Source organism: Gigantopelta aegis, chromosome 6 (assembly GCF_016097555.1).
Source record: "Gigantopelta aegis isolate Gae_Host chromosome 6, Gae_host_genome, whole genome shotgun sequence".
Classification (NCBI taxonomy): domain Eukaryota; kingdom Metazoa; phylum Mollusca; class Gastropoda; order Neomphalida; family Peltospiridae; genus Gigantopelta; species Gigantopelta aegis.
The window spans coordinates 40,955,145-40,978,484 of record NC_054704.1 but is presented as its reverse complement, the minus strand read 5'-3'; the positions used below and the strand labels follow the sequence as shown (position 1 = coordinate 40,978,484).

At 35.6% G+C, this 23,340-nt stretch overlaps 1 protein-coding gene across 2 annotated transcripts in view; it reads left to right on the top strand.

Moving 5' to 3' along the window:
* LOC121373895 (nipped-B-like protein) overlaps positions 1–23,340 on the top strand; it is a 73,180-nt gene that overhangs the window by 15,275 nt on the left and 34,565 nt on the right. For both annotated transcript variants that reach the window (XM_041500694.1, XM_041500693.1), the window contains 14 exons: positions 7,053–7,139; positions 8,562–8,723; positions 9,069–9,175; positions 10,932–11,018; positions 12,114–12,348; positions 14,325–14,479; positions 14,866–14,946; positions 15,519–15,619; positions 18,372–18,534; positions 19,145–19,227; positions 21,235–21,364; positions 21,668–21,811; positions 22,135–22,179; positions 23,190–23,276. In XM_041500694.1, coding sequence (XP_041356628.1) covers positions 7,053–7,139; positions 8,562–8,723; positions 9,069–9,175; positions 10,932–11,018; positions 12,114–12,348; positions 14,325–14,479; positions 14,866–14,946; positions 15,519–15,619; positions 18,372–18,534; positions 19,145–19,227; positions 21,235–21,364; positions 21,668–21,811; positions 22,135–22,179; positions 23,190–23,276 — 1,667 coding nt within the window. The remainder of the gene's footprint in view (positions 1–7,052; positions 7,140–8,561; positions 8,724–9,068; positions 9,176–10,931; positions 11,019–12,113; positions 12,349–14,324; positions 14,480–14,865; positions 14,947–15,518; positions 15,620–18,371; positions 18,535–19,144; positions 19,228–21,234; positions 21,365–21,667; positions 21,812–22,134; positions 22,180–23,189; positions 23,277–23,340) is intronic.

The window sequence follows — 23,340 nt, the reverse complement described above, 5'->3', positions numbered from 1 at the left end:
CGTTCAACTAAATATTATTAAAATGTTACCGTCGGGTGTACAAGTCTTGTTGGCTTGTAAACAAATAACCCATTGACAGCAAAAAATATTAACTGGGTTAACAGCAAAATATCAACTGGGTTTATGACATGGATATTATTGGTAGGGGTAAATTAGTTTACCGTATGTATACAATGCTTATAACTGTTATCAGTGTTTCTGCCAGAAAGAAATTTTGGGGTATGGTGCTATGAAATTGAATATTTACAATGTATGTGCTGAATGCAACCACATTCGATAGGGGGTATGGGGGGGGGCCTACCCAGAAAGAAAGTGGGTTAGTGTTAAAGGAAACATGTCACGTAAACCATATTTGGCACCAACCATGTACAATTAATTATAAATTGAATCACCTAAAAAAAAAAAAAAAAAAAAATTAATTACTTAAAATATCTCCATAAAAGAACCCCAGATACGAGCTCTTAGCGGAAATTGCCAATCTTTAATGAGCAGGGCAATCACGAGGTCCGTGACGTCAGAGACGCGTCGCTTGATCTGAAGCCTTACACTTAAAAGCATTAGTCCGTACCACTCATAAAGAATCTAAGACTTGCACAGCTTACCAAAACAATGAGTGTTCGTTCGCAAAACGTTTTTCCGTATCAATATGAGCTGTTAGTAAATGAAGAAAGACACACATTTACTTACAACAGTGATACTGAAGAAAAAACGGATAGCGAGTCGGAGGGTGGAGAAACTGATGGTGCCAGACCAGACCGGTCGACCAATTTACAGCCCGGAGCCCGAAAGTAACCCGGAGACAAAACCAAAACTCGGATGCTAATGCCGAGGTGTATACTGTTCATATTTAGCATAAAGATACACCTCGATATGATGTATTTAAATACGGAAAATATCGCATTTTTTATGTTCGGGCTGTACATAATGAAATCTGTATGCACAGTGTAAACAAACGCTCTAATTTACGACAAGGCGCTTCACTTTCATTAACCTGACTTGTAAAACAACATAAATGACTTAGAGTATAATCAACTTTTAAACTAAATATATTTCTATTTGCATCAATAGAACGAAATGGGGTTATAGTATTTTTCTCTCATAAAAAAAATAGCATATTATTAGGCCTATTGGTAGGGTGCGTTAGAGTAAAAACGACCACTCACGATACCCAAATGATAATTTTCTTTTCTTTGGTACTACGTAATTGGTAAATTTTGTAATTTTAGATGGGAAAGTCTACTTAATCAAGGGTTTTACAGCATTATTTACAGTAATGAAGCAGGGCGGCTGATAATGTCCATTAACATTGTACTATAGTCGCGACAGGTTACGCCACAATACCCTGTGATCTTAAAAAAACTGGCACGTATTTTGTACGTATGTCTAGACCGTGGTAATCACTTACCTGGTCGATACCCTGCAATATACACCTGCCAATCAGGAATCACATGTGCAGGCCACGGAAAGAAAGGACCAATTAACTAAAACAACACTCCGATTCTCAAGTCAGCCCGTGGATGAAACATAATAGTTATTTCGACACCGACAGTAGTGGTTTATTTTGTATTGAATTTCGTGTTGCTTTGGGGCTTCGGGCGATGAGGAACGTTTTTGTGACGTATTCCGCCCGAAGATTAAAAACATTATTTAAAATTATTATTGTTTTCTACACGTTTTTTAAAAACATATTTAAATACATCGTACTGAGATGTATCCTCATGCCAAATCCCATGTTTGTATATGCCATATTTAATTACTTATTGACGTTTCCTTCTTCGGACGGTGAATACAGATTTTGTTATATAGGCCTACAGCCCTAACATGAAAAATCTTCTTTTTTTTCCAAAAAAAAAAAAAAAAAAATAATTCTACATTTTTGTTTTAACATATATAAATACATCATGCTGAGGTGTATCTTTGTGCCAAATATGTACAATGTACACCTCGGCATTCGCAACCGAGTACTGTTTTTGTCTCCGGGTAACGTTCGGCCTCCGGGCTCCGGGCTGTAAATAGGCTGACACCAAAGTACTATGCGGTGTTGGTGTCCAATCTTTTCTTTTGCGATAAAATACACGCGTCTTTCTTCGGATACAATCCTTTGGAAAACCATAAAAAGACAATCCCGATCGTTTAAACTGTTTATTTTTACACCCAAAGGCCGCGCAGTACGGCACTGTTGGACTGAAAAGATCGTAAGCCCCTTACTCCATATATAAACAGTTAACAACAATGGAAGAGTACAGTGGCTCTGACGTCACTTCCCTTTTTTTCCGAACGCTCACGAAGAAATATGCATAAATCGTACTTTGATACTGATTAGCGTAATTTCTTCATTTTAAGTTAACTACACGTATTTTATTGTTATAAAGTTATTTGTATATTATTTTTATATCATTTTTCTTTTAAAATGAGCTATAATATGGTCTCGTGTCATGTTTCCTTTAAGAAAATCATACAGTAATGATGAGTCATTAATTCTGTCCAAAAAAAAATTTGAAAAAATATAATTTGCCAAAAAATTTGGGTATGGCACCATACCCTGTCAGAAACTCTAGATATATATATACTGGTGGAAAAAAGTTCCTGTGCACCAAATAATTGCATATAGAAATTAGAATATAATTGACTTGAAATCTGGTCATAAACATTTTGGTAAATGAATGTGTAACCACTGCCTTCGATATTACAGCGGTGTCCTATCAATTGCACAAGCTATTCTTGCTTTGTTATCATGAGTTGCATTACTAGCATTCTTGGTCACATGCTCCTGTTTGACGTCATTTTTCTTATCATTGAACTCTAAAACTTTTGTATGGATTCTTATCACTCAGAAAAATACTTGTGTTTGTATCTGATCGTCTTCAGTGTGATGCCACGCCTCCAAGAAAATGATCTTCTTCGAACGATGGGTATTATTGAGGTTAAAATGGCACAAATGTTGTTGCTAGTCATTTTGGTGTTCATTGGTGTTCATGAGAACACTATGCAGTGTCTGTGGAGATGTTCTCGACAGTTTAGGGATATTAGGGATCTCCCATATGTAAGGAGTCGACACCTAAGTATATATATATTTATCAATTATTGACCGTCATTGAGGGCAATATCAATTTCTTTGGTCCATAATACTATGTTATTAAATGGGGGTTTTCATATTGGCCTTGTTATAGGCCCGAGGTGAGTTGTAATGGCCCTCTGGTGGTTATATTGGCCCGTGCCAATATAGGCACCGGAGGGCTGTTACAACTGCCCATGGACTTATAACTAGGCCAATGTGAAAAAGACCTTTTAATGATATTTTTATTAATCAACTTACTGGAATAGTGACGATCACATTGTGAATTAGGTTTGGGGCATTTGAAGTAATATTTTACAAAAAGCTAGCCTCAATATTTTGTTCCAGACCAAATAAAATATGTAGGCCTATGTGTTTGCATGTGCAAAACAAATACACTCTTTTACGTTTTGTCCTGGCCTAACGTCGACAGTCACTTTGCGCACCATAAAAAGTACCATTCGTCAAATATATTGTATAAAACAATTACAGTTAGAAATGTTATATTTATTGTGTACGACGACAAAATAAGGGTGCGAAAAGTGACTGTTGTCGACCTTAGGTGTTCTAAGGGGCGTGGGTGGAGTTTGATGATTACTAAGTTAAAAAAAAAAAAAAAAAGACAATTTTTTTATTGTGTTTTGCTAGTAATTTAAGTTACTACGATGTTTTCGACTGCTAACGCCAGGTGCACTGAAATGTATCCAATTGAAACAAATTGTTCTATTTTCGCGTTGAAACATAAACATAAATGTCTCGGAGGAAGGTCACAAAGAAATATAATTGACAATGTTATTGACAACATTGTGCCCAAAACAAAATTTAACTTTGGACTTGATGACTGGTTGGCATTCTAGACGATAATGACAACAGGTGAAAATTAAGTATAATCATTACATTTTGTAACATGCAAATTTACCTTTTAAAAATTGCAAATTTATAGTGCAATTGCATGGAAATTTAACAAAAATAATGGTTTTGTCATTAAAAAAGTCTACAAAAGTAAGTAAACTTAGTGTTTTAGAGAATTACTAACAATGAATTGAGAGAATCTTTCCGAGGTGACTTAATAGAAAACAATACTGGAACTCATATAGCCCATGGGCAATATGAGTTTCGCCGTTATGGCCCTCTAACGATGTGTATGATGTTGGCCATATTACGGCTAGTTGATTAATAAAACCTGATATTGCCTGTAATAAGATTAATAATTGTTTTATTACATAATAAAATCCATTAACTTGTATATACTGCTTTTATTTATCAGAATCGAAATACGCCAATGCTTATAATTTCCCGCAAAGTGCGTTCTAACTGATGAGATTTAATGACGTCACTTAATCCTGTGACGTCGTATGACAAGCAGAGGAATGCGGAAATCAGTTGAAACTTTACCACTTGAGACAAAAATTAAATTAGAGACACTATGACCAGCAAGAGTGTCAAAATCATATTAATAAAAATTAAAAATAATGATTACCTGCAAATGAATTTTTTATTTGTAACATAAAATCCTGAGAGTGCCGATTCCAACTTCATTTTGATGTAGGCCTATCATGTACGTTTCTAACCTTAAATCTGCAAGATATTCCTTACACAATTTGATGATTACTGACCTTGTCTTTGTTGTATTTGTGGAATACAGTATGAATAAAGATGTTATCTTTTTGTTTAAGGATACCAACGTGTTTTGTTACAACTTTGTGGTAGATTACATTAGAATTTGCAGTTGATGTTACATTACGTTTTCTACTCATTAATTGGATGGAATTTTGTCTCATATATAATATAATAGTTAAATGCACCAGTGTCCATACAAAGCTGTAGCTTTAGGTGGCTAGTTAAACCTGTTTTTTATTGTATAGCTTTCTTATATTGTTTGTTTGCAATATATTAACACTACATTCCCTGGAATATTTTTTATTATTTAAGCATATAGAACAGAAAACCCAATTACGTTTGGTGCATATATGATGCCGCACTCCGCATTGGTTTCACTACGCTGGCTTATCCAGGTCAAAAACAAAGCCAGTATTTTGAAAGTAGGACATTTTTGATGGGCTCGTACCGATCTCGGTTTTCATTGGCTTATCACAAGTATAGAATTCCCCAATAAGAGATCATGTGAGATTTCACAATTGTTGAACAAATTTAAACTGTCTTGATTGAGGGGTCATCTCATATCTCCAAAACATATTTGTATCCATAGAGGTATGGTATAACACCTTTCCAGGGGTCGGTGAGTGGGAGATTTGTCTTGAAATTTTGACAGTGGCCAGCTGTTGGCATACGCATTACATGTAACGCTCTAGGGGCAGAGGAAGAGGGTACTGTGTTCGATTTACGTAACATTTTTCAAGACTATATGTTATTTTTATTCATTACTTAGACCTAAAAAGGTGGGTTTTTTAAATGCGGTCAGTCTAGGATCGATCCCCATCGGCGGGTATACAAAAAGACCATGGTATGTGATATCCTGTCTGTGGGATGGTACATATAAACGATCCCTTGCTAAAAAAAAATGTATCGGGTTTCCAAGGCGCGTGTGCAGGGATTTCAGCGGGGTTGGGGTTATGGACTGTTGAGCGAAATTTATATGGGGCCATGCTCCCCCCAAAAATACATTTCAATTTTTTTTAAGCTTGGGCAAGTAAGGGATTTCGACCTCCAATACCTTTCCCCTGCACATGCACCCGATTCCTCTTTAAGATTATATGTCAAAATTACCAAATGTTAGACATCCAACAGCAGATGGAAGGAAGAATAGGATATGTTTTATTTAACGACGCACTCGACACATTTTATTTACAGTTCTATGGGGTCGGATGATTATTAAATCAATATGCTTTATCTTTGATGTCGATAAACAACACCCCCCCCCCCCCCCCCAACTACCCTTTCCAAACAAAATAATATTTATTTGAATTTGTCGATTTTAACACGTAAAATTAAAAAGTGAAAACGTTCATTGTCTACTTTAGTATATTTTATTTAAAAAATATATACTATATACATGATTAATGTGTTACTAGTATACAAACTAAACTTTGAAAGTTCTATTAACATTTTATAAAATATCAATTCTGAAATAGGAAGGTACGACTGTCGATAATACGTTGTCAAGATCAAACCGGTTTTAACTAAAGACTCTAGTACCGTATCCTCAACTGAATGTTCTTCGTACAGCGCAAGATTTCTCTCTTAATTTTTTTAGACGAACCCTACAATTTGAAATTGGCAAACCAACGTGTTAACTGAAACTGACAACAGGCTGTCGTTTGTGCTTTGCCGAGCTATTGCAGCACATGCGACGAATCAAGTGTATACGTTTGATGATATCCGTTCATAGCGAACACACACAACTTTTTTAAAAGTGCATTTGAGCTTGTATTTCACATTTGTACATGATGTTATAATATGGTAACCAGAGAATGTAACTTTAATTTAAATGTGAACATTATAAAAATGTATGTCTGAGCAATGTTAAATTCATTTTTAATAGGGATAGGATCTAGCTCAGTCGGTAGAATGCTCACCTGAGATGTTTGAATTGGAGGATAAAATCCTCTCAGGGGACCCATTCTCTGATTGTTTTATTCCCTGTCCCAACTAATGCAAGCAGGAAAATACATGTCATAATTACCAAATGTTTGACATCCAATAATGGTGTATTTATATATTAGACAAAACAAACTAAAAAATTAATTTTAGCATGTGGAGATACTGCTGTTTGGCCAAACTTGTTCAGTATTTCATTCATAAATATTAGTTCCTTTTTAGCTTTTCAGTAGTTAAATTAACTGGTTAATACCATAATACTATGAATTAAGCTGGTTTAATTGGGGTTTGAGAGGGGATCCTAATGTGTCTATACTGGTGTTTGGGTGTATGAAATCATTTTGGCTTTTTAACATCTTAAAAACATTTCACCATATTTATCACAGACTTATTGATTACTTCTATGTATTATCACAAACATCTATTGTCTGTTCTTTAGGTTCAAAAAGAAAGCGGTGTTCTGTTTCGAGTGAGGAAGATGAAATTGTGGAAATGGAAATACCAGAAGAAGATGAAGAAACATATGGTAAGATTGGCTTTATTTCAACACATCCAGATTATTTAATATAGTATGTTTGTTGAGATTAGCAGAGTGGTTGCAGTGTCTGATTTTTTTCTCTCATATTTATGTGTCGGAATTATTAAATGTTTGACATCCAATAGCCAATGGTTAATTTGGGGTAGGCATGTAGCCCAGTGGGAAAGTGCACGTCCGATGCACAGTTGGTCTTGGATCGATCTTAGTCGGTGGACCCATTGGGTTATTTAATGTTCTAACCAGTGCTCCACAACTGGTATAACAAAGGCTGTGGTATATAATATCCTGTCTATGGGATGTTGCATATAAAGAATCTGCTAATCTGAATGAGTAGGCAATGCCTGATGACAGATTTCGTCTCATTATCAGTGTGGTCCTTAACCTTATGTCCGACACCATATAATGGTTAAAATGTGTTGAGTGCATGTTAAATAAATCATTCCTTCCTTTCTTCCAATCGTTAATTCATTAATGTGCTTAGTGATGTTGTTAAAAAAACCTTTTACCTACTTAAAGTTTTGTTTATTTCATTGAGTCCTTTGTTAAATTAGATATACCATAGCGTGCATGTTTTTTAATTGGAATCAAATTTAGTGTCAAGACACTGGTTTTATTACTACCTTCCAAGTGTCATTTATGTTGCTCAAGTCAGTTAGAGCTAGCTCTGGGTGTGTAGAACATTTCGCTAAACCTATACCATTATTTTCCAACAAATATCAATCATTATATGAAGTTATTTCACCAAATGAAAATAAAATTGACCGGTTGAGAATTTGGCAAGTGGCAGAACTAGCATTGCCAATCATTCAAATCCTATTATTTTTCTAATCTGGTGATTTAAAAAAAATATTAGATGATAAAATTGGATTGATTTATCTAATACACTTTATTGAAATTCTTAAAGGTACTATGGCACAGTTGCAATAATGGCAGTTCCTGCCAAAAATATTTATACATTTTTGCTTTGAAACAAAGTTTATACCTTCAGCTATATGCCAATAAAAAATTACAACCAAATAATTCCATTTACTAGTGGAAACAAAATTATTTTAGGGGGGAATCTTGAGAGTACACATGCATTAACTAGTGACATCACTGTTTTATGCATATGCATTCAAAACATTAAGTTTACCCAAAATTCTTTGTGGTCAACTAACAAAAGAAACAAAGATTGTGACCATGTTATATTTAGAGTTAATTATGGAAAGATTATGCATGGGGTCGATTAATTTGTAGTTATATATTACAAATAAATGTGAAAATAACGAAAAATATTGTAGTTTCAATTTTGACAGGACCTTTAATGAGTTAGCAGCATCTTGCAAATTGTAGTCAATTTCAGTGGGTTTGTTGACTCGGAACTGATATAAAGTGTGCATCTGATTGCAATCTGAATTTTTTACTTTTCAGCTGCTAGGAAGAGAAAAAAGGAAAAGAGACAAAAAAGAAGTGCTTATGTGCATCTAAGTGTAGATGAACTATTAGACAGTCCAACTTTTAATAAGTTGACACGGTGCATGGACTATGTTTTTGATAGTGCCGATGAAGTCAATTTTGCCAAAATTGATATCAGTGAGTATATTAAGATGTATTTGAAAGGTTAAATTTGTTCACCAACTCATTTGCACCACCATTTTTTTTTATGGGTGTGGTTTTTTGTTTGTTTTTTATCATCTAGTATCATTTTGTTTATGAAAATATACATTTTTAAGATTGGTTTGTTTAAAAAACAAAATTATGTGTTGTTCCCCAAAAATAGCAGATTTTTTTTTCTCTAATGCTTCATATGAAAAGGTATGATTCAATTAATTACTGAGTCATGTTTTTTGCAATTGAATACATTGCTATTAAGTAATATCATAATTGACGTGCAATAGATCTTAAAGTTTTATAATTTCTGAATCCTGCCTTACACAGATGATGATGAGCAGGAATGTCCTACTGAAACATTAATTGCCAAAGGGACTTTGGCAGACATTTGTGGAGAAGCTGCTAAATTGAAATCCATGGGCGTTTTAAACCAGGTTAGTATTCTTTAGTAGTGAGATATTTGGTAATATTTTTGTGCTAAGAGTGCCAGTGGCTGTTGTCCAGAGTGGGTATTTTTATTGTACATGGTGTTAATGGGGGTATTAAGTCTTTTAATGCTATCTGGCTGATTAGAACCGGCCTCGGTGGCGTCGTGAGTTAGGCCATCGGTCTACAGGCTGGTATGTACTGGGTTTGGATCCCAGTCGAGGCATGGGATTTTTAATCCAGATACCGACTCCAAACCCTGACTGAGTGCTCCGCAAGGCTCAATGGGTAGGTGTAAACCACTTGCACCGACCAGTGATCCATAACTGGTTCAACAAAGGCCATGGTTTGTGCTATTCTGCCTGTGGGAAGTGCAAATAAAAGATCCCTTACTGCTAATCTGAAAGAGTAGCCCATGTGGTGGCGATGGCGGGTTTCCTCTCAAAATCTGTGTGGTCCTTAACCATATGTCTGACGCCATATAACCGTAAATAAAATGTGTTGAGTGCGTCGTTAAATAAAACCTTTCTTTCTTTCTGGCTGATTAAAAAGAACAGGTATGTATTATCTTCTATTTAGTACTAATTTTTGGGAGGTATTAATATCACGTTTTTCTTAAAGTATAAATTTGGGATAAATGTTTACAATCAAAGTGTTTAAAACATTTTTTTTTACCCCACAACACATCTGTCTTCCATAGTTGAACCTGCTTCAAACCTATTATGTTACATTAAAAATTGGCAACAAGATTAATAAATTGCACCATGGCAGTTGACAATGTTGATAGAGAACTTTGGTTAAACCTATGTTTGTTGAATAATGGCTAATATTAGGACTTGAACAGTGTTTTTTTATGCATTATTCACAATGTATCCTATGATGTTTAATCATCTGAAGGAAACTATCTCCTTTTAATATATTTAGACATGTTTCGCTTGTTTAATTTGTGATGGGAAGCCTTTAATTGAATACTATTTTTTGGAGGTATTTGTTTGGTTTGTTTAACGACACCACTAGAGCACATTGATATATTAATCATCGGCTATGTCAAACATTTGGTAATTCACAGAGGAAACCCACTACATTTTCTTAATGCAGCAAGGGATCATTTATATGCACTTTCCCACAGACAGGAAAACACATACCACAGCCTTTGACCAGTTGTGCACTAGTTGGAACAAGAAAAAACCCAATCAGTTGAATGGATCCACTGAGGTGGTTTGATCCTGCAATGCAAGCACCTCAAGCGAGCACTCAAGCGACTGAGCTAAATCCCACCCCCTTGGAGGTGTTATGATGATTACTGGAAAGCTTTTTTTCCATTTCTGTATCTTCTTCTTTTCGTTTGTTTGATGACTACACGTTGAGGCCAGATGTGACTGAATGATACTGTCCTCTTTAGATTACTTTAGGTACCGTACAGCTTCTTCTCTAGTGTTGTTGTAGTTGTCCAGGTAGTGTCCCTCAGCTGCTGTAGATTTTTGCCGTCTTGGATGACATGTTCGATCGTCTGTTCTGCTTCTCCACAGGAGCACACGGAAGAGGATACTAGCTGGAACTTCTTATGCATGTGCTGATTCAGTCTGTTGTGTCCAGTCCTTAGTCAGAACATGATCACCTGGAAATAACCATCAGTTAATTTGGGAGATCTGTAGAGTGATTTAATATTGGTTTTAAATTTCTGTATTAGAAGTAACATTCTTTCAGTACATAACGGCTGTCAGTTTTAAATAATCTTTCGTGTCTTCTTTTATTATGTAATAGATACCTCCAGACAGGCTAGTCAAACTGCTGACCATTTTGCAGTGGAATATCAGAGATGGTGTCAGGCTTACTCCTAATGTAACCCAGGTAACTCTTTTTTTTTTCATGGTCAGAAAAATACTCAGGTCAAGGATTTTAAACTTGTATGTATATTCAGTGATATGTAATGATCATAACAGCTTAATATGAACACTGCTTCATCATATTCATTGAATCTGCCTTTTTGTGAGCAGGTAGTGAAAAGAAGTAATATTCATCCTAGTACTAGGCTATAAGAGTAATATTTTCCAGTACAAAATAAACCACCATTGTCAAACTGGCTTCAGAACATACTGAAATAACTGTCCAATGATGTATCATGGTTTTTCATCAAAGCAGTCTGCTAAGCTTACGATAAGTCCACAACGCTGGCATATGTCTTGAAATAAAGTGCAAAAATAAACAAGGAAAGATTGCATCTGTTCAAACATTTTCACAACAGCTAACACATTGACTACCATTGACTTAAAACCATACAAGTAGTTTTATTGATGGAATAATAATACAGTTGTAACAAACTAAATATTTACTTGAGAAACCAAAAATACTGACTTGGGGAGGGGGGGGGGGGGGGGTGAAATTACTCTTTAGTTCGTTAACTGGTCAGTTCTTCCAGTTGCATTCACCTGTGATTTTTGGCAAGTGTGTATTTAGTAGATTTAGGATTACCAGTTTCTGTCTGGTATGGACTGTGATAGATGGACAGTAATAGAATACATAACAAACTCACCTAGGTATTGTGGTTAATTGTTTACACATTTTTACGTGTCATGAGATATACTAATATTAGCATTTGTGCTATGAAGACAATATAGCAAATCTAAAGTCCTTATTATTTAAACTTGTGAGGGAGCACATGAACACAGGGATGAACATATGTTGCGGTTATGTAAGTGTCAGCATACCACTTGCTCAGTTATCATTTAGTAGTAAAAATGTCAAGTAACTTCAAACAATTAAGTTATTTAAATACTACAACGGTCAACATACTTATAATCACTGAAGATAGATTTAATTAATCTTCATTAAATCAAAAACTGTTGTGTATTACAGGTTTCTACAGATCATATAATTGCTATAAATGTACTCTAAAAGTTTAAGGAACACATTGGTATTTCAATGCATTCTTATTTTATGGTAAAGGGGGAAGATGACATTGAAGAAGAAAAATTATGGAGGCAGTTAACAATGGAACGCATCATGAGAAGTATGGATGCGTGTCTGTCTGCAATACATGTGATGACGTGTCGTGATATGCCAAAACAAGTTTACCTTGAAGATGTCATTGAAAGAATGATTCTCTTTGGAAAGTTCCAGCTCCACAATACAGTGTATCCAGAGTTCGATCCAGTGTACAGGATAAATGCAAAAGATAAAGGTGAATTTAAAGCTCAATATTTAACATTCAAGTAGATATTTTTTATATATTGATAAACAGGGCTCGCCCTGGATCAAAAATACCGGTAGCCAAAATATTAGCCAAATGGAATTTTTATTAGCCATATTGAAAATGCTTTAGCCAAAATTGTTTTACGCAGTACTGTATAGAGTATTTATATATGAACATGAAAATGCATCTTTTTCAGCTAATTGTGTACAGACTGGAATAAATCTAAATAACAAAACCGTATTACCTGATCAAAATCAAAGACAGCAATGGGGCAGTTAATATATTACTTTGATTTTTCTGCAGGAGGGGGTGCATTATCTTCAGTTAGAAGCCAGTACCCTGTACACCCACACCCACATCTAAGGCCTATGACATTAAATTAACAAACATACAGAAATATGGGGGTGGGTGGATGTTTATTGAGGGTGTTGGTTTTTCTTTCTTCCTTTTTTTCCTAAATAGAGTTTTTTTTTAAATATAGAGCTCATTATTTCTTTAAATAGCAATCTATTAGTTTGCATTGCTTTTATTTAATTTTTTCACTTCTTTTTTTTAAGTAACCTATCAATTCCCCAACCCAACAATTTCATAATTTGCGCCATGTTGTTGAATGCATGTGATTTCTGCTTGTAAACTACCTAGGCTAAGAATGCTGACTTCACATTTATATATATATATATATATATATATATATAAGTTAATAAAATAAAAATTTACGGTCTTTTTAAAATCCAGCTACCCGTATTTGACCGGAAATTAGCCCACGTCTTTGAATAAGCCCCCGCTTCTGTTTTGATAGCATTTAAGAAATTAGGCCCTTATTTGTAAATAAGCCCACCCCCAAATTCGTCACCTTATCACAGTAAATAACACGAAAATGTAATTTGCTCAAGTTCATATCTCCTGCAGACAATTAAACACAAACGTAACACAATAGTTTACCACCAGTGAGATTTAACAGTCTAACATTAACAGTGTGTAACATTGTTTTCAATTTCATGTTTGCAGTATTTCTTTGAAGTACCCAAGCCCAAGTCTGAACTAAAACCAGTCTATTTTTAAAACCACACTGGGTTACTGTTAATGCTAATTAGGCAAATACCTTATTCTGATTGGCTAAGAACAATGACCTAGATTGACAAATACATGTATGAACAGCTACAGCTACTCTGAAGCGTGACATATATTCGCGCCAAGAGCTGTTCTTAGTTCAGCCAACAAACGTTCTTCCTAACGTTTGTGAACTATTTGATTGGTGTCCGTCGTACCCATTTGGTTTAACGTGAAGCGCACAAACCAGTCTAGCGAACGTTTTGTTTTCGCTGTGTGGCTGAACTCGGCCCTTGGGATAGCCTACACGTCTTTCGGCCCTGAACTGGCATGTGTATTCAAATTGACATGGATTGTTGCTTTGTTTTTACTACTTTGGTTCAAAGACTTTACAAAGTTAAAATAACAAGTTACAGATCTTCCAAACATTGCTGCCATACATGTTGAATGCATGCCGTTAAAATGAATAACTGTGATTATTAAAATAAGCAAACATCATTAGGCCCACGCTGTATTCTGGATCCAGGATGACACCGTTTCTAGTTAATGGTTGTGATATCGCTATTACACTAATTGAATATTTAGTATTATTATTATGTTTGAGGTGTTGGATAGATTATGTAACCGTTTGTTCACATCAGAAGATAGAAAATGGCTTAGCCAAAATTTTAGCCACTTGCAAATTTTAGTAGCCATTTTTTTTTTTAATTAGCCAATGGCTAATTTGGCTACCGACAGCACGAGCCCTGGATAAAGTATGCTTTATAATAAAAAGAACATTTTTACTGTTAAGCTAATGTGTAAGAACTACAGGCCTGAATATATATTTTTCTTTAAAACAGATGTATTGCAAATTAATTTTTAGTTATATGTGAAATAAAAAGATGTGTATGTTTAAATTTTAAACTTTGTAGATGGCTACCACGGCAGTCTGAAACAGAAGAGAGCCAGAGCTGTGACAGTGAAACACAAATCAACAATATCATTGTATAATAAACTCTGTGATCTGGTTAGCAGCTTGGCGGAATTGTTGGAGATTCAGGAACTTACTGATACCATTATTCTTCAGGTTAGTAATCGAACTACAAAGTCCAGCTTTCATCTCTCAAACTCTCGGGGTGCTGGTATTGGTTGAATTGCTATATAAAAACTAGTACTAATGTACTTTGAAATTTAAGAAATCTTGATCATTCAAAGTAATTTCTTGTGGTAATACAGAATAATACATAGTCCACACATGAAATAAATTAAGTTGAGAAATAGGATGTTTTACATGTATCCTGGAAAACTTTTTAAGTTAAGGAATCAGATAACTTGTTATCTAAATTCCATCCAACCTTTGTTCCTAATTTGTTTTCAGTTCTACTATTTGAAATATTTATTGATAGGAATTTCTTAACTAGTTAAAAATAATATCTTAGTCTTAATTAAATTGAGTTCTGTTGTATATTACAGGTTTCCACACTGGGAGTGTCGACATTCTTCGTTGAAAATATCAGTGAACTTCAGCTTAGTGCAATGAAATTAGTAACGACAGTAAGTATCCTTGATGAAGAATACAAATACATGACTTTAATGACAAAAACAAAATCTGAAACATCTTGTTGAGAGCCCTGCAATATTTTTATAAGTTATATATCAAATTATATTGCGAATGTTTAAGTATAAAGTATATTACTGGTCTTTTAAAGTCTGTTTGGCCCTATAGTAATGTTTTTTGCCAGAAGGTACGAAGATTAAAATTACTTGCCCTAAGACCGTGGAAAGTAATGGATATATTTTAATTATTTTAGATAGTAAGAGAAATTCTGTAAAAAAAAAAAAATCGTTCTTATTTTGTACCCTCAAGTTATTTTCTGTTTCTATAATTTTTGACACTAAATAGACGTTTATTATTCTTCAGCTGACCTTGTTTTCACCCATTTTAGTTACATAGTGCCTTTAGATCCAAATAGCTATAGTGAGCTTGACATTGCAGAATGGTTGTTTACATACAGCATCTTAATTTGTTTTATTAAAAATTGACAGCGATTTTCAGGGGTTTTTGGTTTTGGTTTAGACGTTTATGAATTGGTAAAAACAACGTGCACCCTGTTTTGTCTTTTCAGATTTTTTCAAGATATGAAAAACACAGGCAGCTTATTCTGGAAGATATCTTTGCAAGTTTAGCCAGGCTTCCATCCAGTAAAAGAAATCTTCGGAATTATAGGTGAATTTTATGCAAATATTTCTAACATGTTATTACACAAAGACTATTTTTACAATAGATTATTTTGTGGTTTATTTATTGACAGGCAGAATGGTAAATGACTGGGTGGACAATGGCAGCACTAGCTGTAGTGATGGAAGTTCCAAGAAACATTGCCCCTAGCATTCTGTCACCCTTAACTTTTTCATGCTTTTGGTAGTTACAATCTGTGTAAACTTACTTTCTGCATCTATTGTTAGCATGGGGTGGGATGTAGCTCAGAGGTACAGTGCTCACCTGATGTGCGATCAATCTAGGATTGATTCCCATTGGTGGGCCCATTGGGCTGTTTTTTGTTCCAGCTAGTGCTCCACAACTGGTGTAACAAAGGCCATGGTATGTACTATGCTGTCTGGGATGGTGCATATAAAAGATCCCTTGCTGCTAAATGAAAAGAGTAGCCCATGAAATGGCGACAGTGGGTTTCCTCTCAATATATACTCTTCAAAAAAAGAAACGCAAAAGGGTACAAATGGGTTATAACTCCGATTTTATGTTTCCTACCGGTTCATGCTTTGTGAATATAAGGTCATTGCATGTCCCAAACACATTCCCACGGTTACATTCGATAAAACGCAGCTACTGTACAATAAAGTTCCAAAATGTGAATATTCGCAAAAACGCAGCCACGTGCAAACCATGTCACCACTGCACGTGCGTTGTCTGCACGTGCAACATGAACACCGACAGTATAAAAGTGCAGGGTGTTCGCTTGCCTGGCCTCTGTATCTGGCCGACAGTTGACAATCCAGGACATGCCACGTCTCAGTGAACCGCAGAGAAACAATGCCATCGGCCGACTAGACGCAGGCGAATCCAGAACGGCCGTTGCCAGGGCATTCCATGTGTCCCCAAGCACCATCTCCAGACTGTGGGACCGTTACCAGCAACATGGATCAACACGTGACCTCCCTAGATCCGGTCGACCACGGGTCACTACCCCCGGGCAGGACCGCTACATCCGGGTACGCCACCTTCGGGAACGATTGACTACTGCCACCTCCACAGCCGCAGCAATACCAGGTTTGCGCAGGATATCCGACCAGACCGTACGGAACCGCCTACGTGAGGTAGGAATTCGTGCCAGACGTCCAGTTCGAGGTGTCATCTTAACACCACAACACCTTCGACTCCGACTGCAGTGGTGCCAGATTCATCGACAATGGCCTCAACTGCGATGGAGACAGGTGTGGTTCAGTGACGAGTCCCGATTTCTGCTCCGACGTCATGATGGAAGATGTCGCGTGTATAGGCGTCATGGTGAACGTTATGCGGCAAACTGCGTGCAGGAAGTGGACAGATTCGGCGGGGGTAGTGTCATGGTGTGGGCAGCCATCTCACACACTGGCAGAACTGACCTGGTCCACGTGCAGGGCAACCTGAATGCACAGGGCTACATTGACCAGATCCTCCGGCCACACATCGTTCCAGTTATGGCCAACGCCAACGCAGTGTTCCAACATGACAATGCCAGGCCTCACACAGCACGTCTCACAACGGCTTTCCTACAGAACAACAACATTAATGTCCTTCCTTGGCCATCGATATCACCGGATTTGAACCCAATTGAGCATCTATGGGACGAGTTGGACCGACGCCTCCGACAGCGACAACCACAGCCCCAGACCCTGCCCGAGCTGGCAGCAGCCTTGCAGGCCGAGTGGGCCACCATCCCCCGGGACGTCATCCGTACTCTGGTTGCTTCAATGGGCAGGCGGTGCCAGGCAGTTGTCAACACACGCGGAGGCCACACCCGGTATTGACTCCAGATGACCTTGACCTTGGTGGTGTGTCCTATCACTTACTCACAATGGACTAGAGTGAATTGTGAACAATCCTGCAACATTTGGTAATTATCGGACTCACCATTCAATAATTAAATCAATTCTCCAAATGTTACGACAATGTGGTTTTGCGTTTCTTCTTTTGAAGAGTATATGTGTAGTCCTTAACCATATGTCCGACGTCATATAACTGTAAATAAAATGTGTTTAGTGCATTGTTAACCTTTAGACTACTGGATAAATTTTTAACAAAAACCACGTTGAATGGGTACAAGTTTATAATTTTTACTCACATATATTCACTTAAATGTTTTATAAATACATGAAATAAAGTTCATATATGAATCGGTAAGTATTATTTTCGTGTCTTTTTTTTGTAATTTTTGTTATTTTAGATCGGCTAATGGTGATTAAAATTAGGCCAAAAATCGAAAAAGTTGCGTTTACTTACGGGCATTTGTGGCCAGCTGTCCAGTATTTATTTCCATTATTCCTGATAACTGGTTTTCTGACCAGAATTTTTTTTAAAACCCGAACTACGATTCATATTGCAATATTTGGTAATTTTTGTTGGTAAAACTATCAAATTTTTTCTTTAATTATATTTCTGTTTCCGGTGAGTGTCATGTGCAAAACGGCGGGAAATATGAATTGGGGGAATCCACTGTATACAGTGTGCGACGTCAGGCGAGATGTCTCGCCTGCAATACTTAAAAGGTTAAACAAAACATTTCCTTTCCTTCCTATTGTTAGTACTTGCATAAAAGTTCGAAGGAAATTACAAATAATCCAACTAGCCTATATCCTGTTGTTCCTCGGATAGGAATGTTTTTGTCTGAGATAAATTCTGCATGACATGTGCATTTCTGTTTTTGTTGGTGTCTCTTAACTCACAAGTGATTATAATAATAATAATTGTCTCATGGCAGGTTGAATTCTGAAGAATCCATTCAGATGGTAACTGCTCTGGCTTTACAGTTGATTCAGTGTGTTGTTAAGCTCCCCACACAATCTGAAAATGAAAACAAACAAGCGGAAGAACAAGATAAAGAAAAAGAAAAAGACAAAGACAAAAAGTCAAAGAAAGGATCGGTGAGTTGTCACATAATTATATTAAATTAATTTTATGATACAATGGTCTCTGTCCAAACTTGCATCTATGTGAAGATTTTTGTGTAAATCAGCCTGTTCTTGAAGTCATGTCCAGTAGCAAGAGTTTGGGTGATATCTGCCTTAATCCAGAACTCTGTGTATACTGGCACATTTTGTCAGTCTACCTTGAATCCAGTTTAGACAGTCCATTATATATGAAAGTAATGATGTCACAATTATATCTGTTGTCAAGGAGAGTAATTTTTAAATTTGAGTTTGTTGATAACTATATAAAAATTGATTTGATTTTATTCTAGCCTTTACAAAGTGAAAACTTGAGATTTAGGTATTACTTATTTGGCAGTGGTGGTGATGGTATAAAATTTTGTATTAGTTTCACGACTAGATCAGTTTTACTTGGTTTATAGTTGCACCTATGGATGTTTATCACAGTGCATAGAAAAGGTTTATGGTAGGCGAGACATTTAATCCTGTGGAATTCTTGTTAAATAATCAAAATCCAAAAGTTATAACAAATTTTCTGCATTTTATTTGCCTTCTTAACAGCTAAATTGAGGTTACATTTAGTTATTGTTTTTATATTTCCCAGGCATCTGGTGACGTGGTGATAGTGACATCATATGAGACCGCCATGAGAACAGGATATAATTTCCTTTCAGTTTTCTTGAAAAAGTAAGTTTGTTTATTTAGGTTTTGTTGACCATTACATTATTTTCTGTTACATTCTGTTAAATTTTTGTATTGGTAATGTCTCGAACAAAATTATATTTGGTAGATAGTTTACAATTAGTCTTGGAATGCATTCAGCCAGAGTAAGCATGCACAAATTCATGCACTTCACATTAATCTGAATTACAAAAACGGACCAGTCAAGTAGTTTGTGAAGGTTATCATTGTTGTTGCTGTATGCAAGGATGACAAAAAAAAATTAAAGTATGAGATAATAATTTGTTGAATTCAAATTATTTTGAAACTATATATATATACAATTTTAGGAGAGTTTATATGGTCAATGAGGCGTATTCATGAGAGTGTTTAGGTTATTGAGTTTTAGTGAAAAGTTTTATTAAAATTACACCAAAACCCACCAAAACTCACTTCTTAACTACAAAGATGTAATAATAGTATTGATAATAAGTATGAAATGTCAACCGTGCATTCAAGTTTGTTGAATGTAAATAACACAAAATAATATACGACACTGACACTTGAGTAGACATGGTGATATACACTATCCTCCATCTTCTCTACCATTTGTGACACCCAATAGCCGATGTGTATTTTTGTGCTGGGGTGTCGTTAAAGGTAGACTAAACTCCAACAAGAGCCTTATGTGTTGGAAAGATGCATACCCGGACCACCAACACATACTGACACTTTAACAAATAAAAAATGCGTAATTTTAGAATTAATAAAAAAACGTGATTATTCCTGCTAACTGGGGGTAGCCATTTTGTTTCGTTTTTGTGACGACAGGTGGTATAGCTTCAGGCGAAATGACGTCAGCTCAGGTCCAACTTCTCTATTATGTACAGTGTAAACAAATGCTCTAATTTACGACAAGGCACTTCGCTTTCATCAACCTGACTTGTAAAACAACATAAATGACTTGATAGTATAATAAACTATTTAACTAAATATATTTCAATTTGTATCAATAGAACGAAATGGAGTTATAGTATTTTTTTCTTTTAAAAAATCCAAAGAAAAAATGCATATTATTAGGCCTATTGGTAGGATACGTTCGAGCAAAAACGACCACTCACAATACCCAAGTGATCATTTTCTTTTCTCTGGGACTACGTAATTGGTCAATTTTGTGATTTTAGATGGGAAAGTCTACTTAATCAAGGGTTTTACAGAATTACTTAAAATAATAAAGCTGATAAAGTCCATTACGATTTGAGGTTATCACACAATACCCTGTGATCTTAATAAAAGAGGCACGTCTTTTTAGTGTGTCTAGACACAGTGTCTAGGGACCGTCTAAATATACATCTGTCAATCAAGAGCCACAGGTACAGGCCACGGAAAGAAAGACCAATTAAACAAGAACACACTCCGACTATTATTTCAGTACGTGGGTTAATTTATATACAAAATATAATACAGTTATTTCAACACTTTGACAATGGTGGTTTATTTTGTATTGAAAAATAAACCACATATACACATTGCTGTGTTACTGGGATAGATATTATTACAGAACACTGCGATGCATCCGCAAAAATCAGGTATGTTTTGTTTCTTCAGTTCGAAGACTAATTCCTGACGTGACACGTTAGGTATTACATAACCACCAGCTCGCCAGAGGGCGTATTCACTGGGATGGTACAAAATGGTTGCACCCGTTATATATAATAGCCGTCACATTTAACCGTTTTATTAATTAACTATCCGATTATACTTGTTGATATTAAGCAATAATGTGCATTATGTATCATTGAATATGCATACCAGTCCAAAAGCCTTGCTTTAGCATTCCTTTAAACATTCATTCATTCATTCATTCATTCTGTCATATTTTGAAATAGTCAGAATTCTGTATGGTATTCTGATTTCTAGAATTGTTAAACAAGTGTCCTCCATGTGTCTCTAAGACTGTTTTGTTAAATGTACCAGTATATGTAAAAAGGTATCTTTGTAATTGCAATATTTTTAAACGTAATTTATTTATAGGTGCACAACAAAAGGTGAAGAAGATTACCGACCCATGTTTGAGAATTTTGTACAGGATTTGTTGTCTACAGTGAACAAACCAGAATGGCCAGCTTCAGAGTTGCTTCTCAGTCTTTTGGGCAGAATTCTGGTAATTATCATGAACAGAAGTTACTATGTCAAAAAAATATAGAAAAAGTGAGAAACGAATGTTACTAGAATATTGAATAGATATTCTGCATAATATTTTTAACAACTGGAATGTAAAAAAAAAATTGTTTCAACCTGTTTGACTAGATACATTTCTCTTAGGTAAGTGTTAAAAACGTTTCTTGCTATTTATCAAGCTATTTTTTTTTATTGTGTGAACATTTTGTTTTCCATAGCAGTTTTAGCATCTTCGTTTACTTTCCCAAGATTTAAAACCTCAATGGGTATTATGTTTGTTCCATAGGTCCAGCAGTTCAGTAACAAATCCACAGACATGTCTCTGAGAGTTGCTTCTTTGGAGTACCTGGGAATAGTTGCTGCAAGATTACGCAAAGATGCTCTCAGCAGTCAATTGAATCCTGATGTTATTGAAGACATTGCACACAAGGTGATATATTGTTGCATGTGTTAGAGGCCTTTTGACAAAAAGATCATAAAAGAACATAATTCAGATGCATTAACATCAGTATGTGCTTCCTTGAAAGGATGTTTAAAAAAAAAAAAAAAAAAAAAAAAAGATATAAAAATAAATGCTGTGCTTTTAATTTCATATATAAATGAGATGTAATTAATGCTTTATTTTATAATAACTGTTTATTATGAACTATTGCATTAAAATATGAACTTAATGAGTAAAGATATTGTGCCATTGGGGAATGTGAAAATTTTAGTAATTGGTTTGTATTATAAAAAATAATAAATTTGTTTTAGGTCAATGAAGATGAAGAAGAGGAAGATGAAGGGAACAAGAAAAAGGCAAGTATAATTCACGGATTATCTTCTAGTGTAGAGAAAGAAAGAAATGTTTTATTTAACGATGCACTCAACACGTTCCATTTACGGTTATATGGCGTCAGACATATGGTTAAGAACCACACAGATTTTGAGAGGAAACCTGCTGTTGCCACTACATGGGCTACTCTTTCCAATTAGCAGCAAAGGATCTTTTATTTGCGCTTCCCACAGGCAGGATAGCACAAACCATGGCCTTTGTTGAACCAGTTATGGATCACTGGTCAGTGCAAGTGGTTTACACTTACCTACCGAGCCTTGCGGAGCACTCACTCCGGGTTTGGAGTCGGTATCTGGATTAAAAATCCCATGCCTCGACTGGGATCCGAACCCAGTACCCACTAGCCTGTAGACCGATGGCCTAACCATGATGCCACTGAGGCCGGGCTCTAGTGTAGAGAGAAAGTAATTGAAATATATTAATCTGAACTTTGATAACCATTTATTTACAGTTTAAACTATTTAGTGCGATTTAATTTCAAATTAATACATTTATTAGTCCCCTACTGGTACAACCGGAGGGGACTATTAAGTTTTGTCTCTATTCTGTCTATCTGTTTGTCCATCTCTCTGTTCCACGTATAGTTTCTGGGACATTAGTTTTGCAAATGCCTCGAGATATTGAGCTAAAATTTTGTGTATAGCTTTATCATGTACTGTTATGGATCAAGTTTGACTTTCATGACAATTTACCCATTTGTGACAGAGTTATGGCTCTTGAACTTGCAAGGCATGGAAATTTGTTTTCTGGACTTTGTTTTCGCAATGCTTCAAGATATTGAGCTGAAAGCTTGTGTATAGCTTTATCATGTATTGTTACAGATGACGTTTCAGTTTCATGGTGATGTACTCGTTTTTCACAGAGTTTTGGCCCTTGAACTTTGGAGTTAAGAAAAAAAAATTGGGCCCTGTAGGGAACATACATGTATTTATTTAACAGTATTCTCAGTATGTTTGTTTATATTATATTTCAGAAAGAAACGATGGATACAACACAGAGTCTGCAAGAAGCAATGCTTACATATCTGTCTTACAATGCTCAAAATGATCCTTCGTTATTGGTATGCAAATTGTTTCATAAAGTTGGCTCTAGTGGCATTCATGATAAAAATTCACCACATAGGA